This window comes from Aplysia californica, unplaced genomic scaffold (genome assembly GCF_000002075.1).
Source record: "Aplysia californica isolate F4 #8 unplaced genomic scaffold, AplCal3.0 scaffold00919, whole genome shotgun sequence".
Lineage (NCBI taxonomy): Eukaryota > Metazoa > Mollusca > Gastropoda > Aplysiida > Aplysiidae > Aplysia > Aplysia californica.
This window is the reverse complement of record NW_004798189.1, coordinates 252,531-259,636: the sequence shown is the minus strand read 5'-3', so window position 1 is coordinate 259,636 and position 7,106 is coordinate 252,531. Positions and strand designations below refer to the sequence as shown.

At 48.6% G+C, this 7,106-nt stretch overlaps 1 protein-coding gene across 1 annotated transcript; it reads left to right on the top strand.

The window, feature by feature from the left end:
• Positions 1 to 105: 105 nt before the first annotated feature.
• On the top strand, positions 106 to 6,099 carry LOC106013464 (the record flags this gene model as incomplete). Its single annotated transcript, XM_013089292.1, is given in 1 exon segment — positions 106 to 6,099. A coding segment is annotated over 1 exon segment (4,200 nt), but the record flags the coding sequence as incomplete, so codon positions are not given.
• Positions 6,100 to 7,106: the final 1,007 nt, after the last annotated feature.

The window sequence follows — 7,106 nt, the reverse complement described above, 5'->3', positions numbered from 1 at the left end:
GTGTGTACGTGTACGTGTACGTGTAAGTGATGAAACTCCAAACTAATGTGCCAGAATTTGGACGATAAAGATGTATCTTATCTTATCTTTTCTTATCTTATTTCAGACCCTCTAAGTGACGGAGCGGTGTCGCCTCCTCTCAAGCACATCACCTCCGAGTGGACCCGTCAGCTTGTGGAGACCTTCGACCCCCTCGATGTTGTGGACTCGTCCAGCGAACGAAGCGCCTCTTCGGCCGATACCATGATAATGATGACGACGGAGGAGGAGCGGCGGAACGAAGAAAGCATCAAGTCGAGTCTGCTGGACTACAAGCTGAGGAGGGCCCTCAGCGGACCTAATAGTGCTGTGGCCCTCAACAGTGGCTTCGGCAGCAACAGCGTCAACAGCAGTAACTCAAGGATTACCCATCCATCCAAGTTCGGGAATTCCCCTTCACCTCAATTCGGGGATTCCCCTTCACCGAAACTAAGGATTTCCCCTTCGTCGTCGAAGTTCGGGAATTCCCCTTCTCCAAAGTTCGCGTCGTCGCCGTCTCCGAGGTTGGGCGGCTCGCCTCACGCTCTCTCGTCCCCGCAACACAGGAGGGGCGTGCCCAACAACTACGTGTCTAGCCAGCAGATGCTGGACAACGCGCGGCGCTCCCGGGATAGTCGCGGCGGTCAAGCGGAAGGGTGTGGCGGCTATGACGAGGGTTACGGGACGGACAGTCGGTCGAACACGTCAGCGTCCATCTCCTCGCCCCTCTCGTCCAGCCTCTCCTCTCTGAGCACGCTCGAGGGCTCTCAGAATCTGGGTCAGCATCTGGGAGGTGGAGGATACCACCACCACCACCATCTTCATCATCACAATCCGCAACAACATCCTTATCAAGTACATCAACAGTACCAAGCCAGTGGGAATAACAGTAACATTAGTGGTAATATTAATCATAATAATAACAACATTATCAACAGCAATAACGTCGGGAGCCTTGGGTCTGTCGGCGCTATGCAGAGAGGCCCTATACAGAAAGGGCCCCAACTCCAGGGCAACAGCAGAATGGCCGGGGGCCCCAAACTTGCTGGGATGGCCGTGAAAAGGAGAGACGTTCCGGTAGAAGCCAAGGAGAGTAACTCTAATCTGGAAGACAGATTGCGGGCTCTCACAACCATAGAGGAGGAAGAGTCGGGCTTAGATCGCACTCTCGGGAAAGCACGGGTTTCTTCAGGGATGTCTGAACTGGACAAAGGTGGTGTGTCTGGTCAACACTTTTCGAGATCACGTGACTGGCAGCAAGGGCAGCAGCAGTACCAGCAGCAGCTGCCTCAGCATCATCGAAACTCTGACGCATCTCAACATAGGAACGGTGGAAGTGGAAACGGGGTTTATGGGTGTTTCCGAGCAGTTCCGGTGGAAATTAAAGCGCCGGATGTGTCCGGGGGGCTAATGAGAGGACAGGATGTGGACGAAAATGAGCGAGGAATGTCGTTTCGAGGTAGGCCTCAACATCGGTTCCCTCAAGATCCGGTACCACCGCCCCCTGCGTCACAACAGGTGAATGGGGACGGGTGGAGGGATTATAAACGGTATTTCGAGAAAGACTGCGATATTCCAGCTCATAACATCGATCCGGCAGGTCGAGGAAAGTTCTCCAATTCTAGTACAGATAATGTACCTGATATGGACATAAATCGACAGATTGGAACCGGTTCCCCGGCGTATCCGAAGAAACACATGGATATGCGGTATCAGTCAAGCGAGCAGAGATCGAGAGAGTCTCCTTATTCGGTCCCGAGAGTCGATGCCGGAGGTGCGTCTGATCATCATCCCCTGATGGCTCCCACATCGAGGAGTTCTTACCCTGCCAATCACAGTAGAGGTCTCGGTCAAAGTTCACGCCCAGCTCACGTTATGAGCTCCATGCCTGACTTGCGAAGTCAGGAGCCATCATGGACTCACGGTATGACACCCAGACCTCATCAGGACAGTTACCCTGGGTATCCATTCCACCCGCCCCCACCGCAACACGACCATCGTCAGCAACAGAGACAACAGCAGCAACAGCATCCAAGTTACAGCTCCTCCCCACGTCAACAACGTTACCAAGACTTTGAGCAGCACCAGCAGTTGCAGCAGCAGTATCCATCTTATTCTCCAAGCCCTCATCTGTTTATGGACAACGATGATCAAGGCCCGTCATCTTTGCCCGCGTCACTCTCAGGCTCTCAATATTCTGGACAGTATCATGAGCCGCATGGCGCTGGCTCGTCGAGTGACCATCCGTCTAACGATCCATCAGGCCCCCTGGGAGTCAGCCAGGGTTACCCTGAAGTCGTTCTCAGACGATCAAGACTGACTGCTTCGGCCAGAGCAGCGCCAGGTAGACCCGACCGTTACTCATGGCAACCTGGGTCAACCTACCACGAAAACCAGCAGCAGCAGCTACATCTCTCCGACCTTGACCGTAACGTAACCCCTCACGTGGCAGAAAGAGCATCTCTTGATCTGGGCAGCATTCCCCAGCTGCAAAAGCAAATCCGGGCCACATCCGAGTTGTGTCTCCAGGCTTCACGTCGACATATGTTTGCGTCCTCAGCTGATATTTACAAACTCTTTTCTGGACAGCGCAGAACGCCTGCTTCTTCTTCTTCTTCAGCAGCTTCTACACCTGTTGCATCATCAGACTCGTTCGGTAGCGACGCCAGATCCCATTCAATGAGGCACAGTTTTCACTCAGTCCCGGCGGGAGGCTGGGGGAACGGACACCAACACTACGGTCACGCACAACAAACTCACAAGGACTCGCCGGGTACCAGACCCAAACTCAGGGTCATGGACCCCCTAGTGGCATCTCCGGGTCCAGTTCGCGCCGACCACAACATCAGCATACCCCCAGAAGCGTGGACAAACGTGACGGCCACAGCACCTACGTCACAATCTCAGCCGACATCGGACGATAGGCCACCACTACAACGCCAGTCCAGTGGGTATTCCTCAGAAAATGAACTTCAGCAGATCGAAATTAACGCAAAAGCAGCCAAGAAACTGCATAAAAAGCACGGGCACGACAAGAAAACAAACCCTCAACCGTCCTCAGCGCAGGAGTTTATACCTCTAAACCGGTCCGCGGACGGAGAGTCAACAGCCGATGACGAATTCACTGATAATGGGGAGAACGAGCCCGTGTATATGAACCAACCGATGCTGTCGAGGGCTCGCAATTTGGACGCTGTCGACAAGAGTTCAACTCCATCCGAGTCCCCGAGAGACAGAAATCTTCACATAAGGCCTGAAGTAGCCAACCCGCCACGAGTAAGTCACGGCGTTCCTCTAGAGCCCCACGTTCACATCCTACAGGCCAATCACCACTCCACGCCACCACCCCTCCAGCGGTCCTCTTCCTCTGCCCCGATTTGTCATCCTCCACATCTCTCAGCTAGTCCCACCTCCCAACCTCAATATACCTCCGCTAGCCCCGCCTACCACCATCATCAGCCAAACTCAACTAATCCTGCCTCCATTTCCCAGTTTACCTCTTCTATCCTCTCCTCTCAGCCCCATTACCAACAAGTTAACCCCACCTCTCATCCTCAATATCCGTCATCTAGCTCCACCCACCACCTCCAACAGCATCCCGCTAGTCTCAGTTACTCCTCTAGCCCCGCCCATGCCACGTTCATCGCCTCCGTCCCCGAAGCCGCCATCACTCAGAACCAGGTCATTAACCTCCACTCCCGACCCGTGACTATCACAAGCCACGTGCCTTCAAACCCATTCTACACCGAAGACAACGATAGCTACGACAGCCCGTTACTCACAGCTGCCTTGCCGGGATCAACAAACCCGTACACTTCATCTCTTCACAACAGCGGGGACCGGTATAACGGACTTTCGTCAAACCAACCTCCTCCTACAAACCGTCAAAACTCGTCACCAGCACCAACCTCGCTTCTCTCCACCCAACAACAGCCACCACAACAATCCAACCAGCGGAATCCTTCTCAATTCGTGGAGGGCACAGACCCCAGATCGCGGAATAGCATTTCGAATTCCCCTAAAATGGACCCTAGCCTAAGTGCAGCCCACGTAAGCAGCTCGAGACTCCAACAAATGACTCCTCCCTTAGACCAAGCTCACCCTCGCCCCTTCAGTTCTCCCTCTGGCCAGCAGCAGGGACATCTCTCGGTTCCCACGCGCACTCGGCCGGGCAGTAGCAGCTCTGTCCAGTTGTCTCCCGTGGAGCTAGCCCAGATGTTGGACGTCCCTTTCGAAACCAACATCATATCTGACGAGTCTGGGGACCGCTTGTCTACCCTGGTCTAGTTTCGGAGTCGTTGCAGCTATTTGTATGGTTTTTTACTTTCGAGTTTTTTCGGTCGTCTCCTTTGACAAGATATTTTGAAATGTTTTTAGTTACCTTCACTCTTAAAATTTGGGATTCTTTTGAAAGCTATATTTCGTTAAGGTGGGCCTATGACAGTATCGTGTTTACATGATGGAGGAGGACTTCGTATTCCCCGACAAGCAATGTGCTGTTGGCTAGACCGAGGCTAACAGAATCCAAGAGAGGAGAGACATGGTATAACGTGGACTAAGCTTATTACGTTCGACGGTTCTCGCCACTGAGATAAACAGTGTACCAGTGAAAGTGTTGGTTGCCCTGTCATTGTACCTGCAGGCAGCTAGCTTTACAGAGGTCCAACTTGGTGGGCAACTTGTTTGAAGTGTTGGCTGTTTCCAGTTTCTGGATTTGGATAGTGCCGAGCACCCATGCATGTCCAAATCTTCATGTCTTGAAGTGATAACATATAGCTTTTTTCGGCTGCTTTTTGGCATGTTGAAAATTCTCATCTGACGTTAACCGTTAACCTCTTGCCGTATTATGTCTGCTGTCTTTTCTCACATTTTAGGAGTATCCCTGCTGAAAACACTCTCTTTGTTTGGGTCAGAGTCTGTGCGTAATAAACGCGTTTCAGACAGGTATAGTTTTAGCACATCGCTGTTCTATAACATGTTTGCCCCAATTGTACGCTCAGTGGCCTTTGCCACGTTTTCACTTTGATTCGAGTCATTCAAAGAATATTCAGTAGAACCATAACAGAATTCTGAGTTGCCGACATACTTTCTCATTTCTTGAGCTGCTCTGTTCAGGCTCGTATCGGAAGATGGGCACCTTTCGAGGTCAAATGTCATTTATGCAGGGTGCATACACAAGAATATTATGGCTATGTCGTGGCAATGCCCACGATATAGCTATACCTTCTTTATCCACGACTTGACTATGGTTATCATGGAATGTTTGTGTCAGACGGTACATATATTACTCTGCTGATCCTCCTGTTGCGTCTTTGGAGCGCAGCTGCGAATGTGGATTTACAGTTGTTCCGGAGATCGACGTTTCAGTGTCCTACTGTGTCATCGGAATACTATAATTGTTAGGCAGAATGTAATGTAACCTATTGGAGACGGTTGTGAAGTTTATGGATACCCTTTATTCAGAGCTCTGTTGTAAGAGTTGATTTACAGTAACGTGTATATCAGACGTGACGTTGACTGGGCTGTTTTACCTTGAATGGTGGAGTATGTTTATTCTGATACGAACGAGCCAAGTGTATGATGATCCTCGAAAAATCAAAACTATCATGAGTCCTAGAACGCCCCTTCTGGGACTCGAAATAGGGTCACTCGCATCATAGCCTTGTGTGATATCAGCTGAGAAAAGGCACATCCGTCGAGAAGCTAACGGCTCCAATTCTGAGCGTCTAAGGTTGTCGATCTTTGTTGCTTTGATTTTTTCACCTCAGTGAATCATCATCATCATCATCATCATCATCATCATCATCATCATCATCATCATCATCATTATCATCATCATCATCATCATCATCTTAGTCCGCATTATTTTAATTACTGCTGGTTTATCATTATATGTCAAAATACAATGTGGGAAAGCTTTACCAGTGCTGAAAGGGTTTATGATCGATGAAATTCTGTCAAGTGTCTGTGCAAATCCTTGCGTTTTTGTAAACGGATTGTGTAAGTTGCTTTTGATGAAATGTTATGTACGTGCAGCTTAATCTTTTTCAACTGGTGGTTTAAATGAAGTGATTTCATGTGTTTGTTTCGTTTTGTTATGTCTTCTGTAATTTCGCTAATCTCGCTGGTATTTTATTAATATTTTGTGGGTTATTTGTAATGCGCTTGTTTGTGTTCAGGTGTGTTTCAATTTAAGCCGATTTTTCGCTTTTATAAATGTGCGATATGACTCACACCTTGAACTTACAGAAAGTTGATGGCACGTGTTCGAGTACTAGCCATTATAACGTTTTCGCGGAAGAAATATTCTGAAATGAGCACACCACAGGAATGACTATCCTATCTCATTTTCTCTTCTCTTCTCTTCTCTTATCTTATGTTTTCGAAACTTATATATTATAATTAAATGTATTATACATGTCAGTTGATAAGTAGATATTATAAATCTAGCAAATACTTACCACCGCCCTCGAGACTTTCTCAGTGTTGTTTCTGGGTCAAACATAGAGCTGGTTTGCTTTACTTAAGTCGACCAGTCTCTTATAAGATAACATTTGAAGCAGTGTGTTTTAGATGGGCCGCTGTGAATGCGTGTCAAAACTGTCGAATTGTCCAAGATAGCCGCCTATTTTCGTGAAGAAATATCTTTGTCTTCGATAGACAGACGTCTTTGAGAGTGCTATTATTGTATGGGAAAAAATACAAGACCAGGGGGCAAGTGGGAAGTGGTCGTTTGTGTAAACGATTGTGTTGGACAGGAGGCCTGTACGTAGACAAGTAGGTTTGACTGTGTCTGTCTTGTGGTGTTTCCGAACTTATTACTAGTCTAACACCTTTGTAGACTTGACATTTTTGAAAGGAGTACTTCGCTTCCCGAAGAAATCCCAACTGTCCCCCTTCCGAAAAAAAAAAGAGCCCAAACGCACAAACAAACAATAACAACACACACAAACAATCACACACAAACACACACAAACAAACCCATACACCATCAACATACACAAACATACACACATAATCAACTCACACAAACTCAAACATACACACTAACACACAAACCCACACATACACACACACACACACTCACA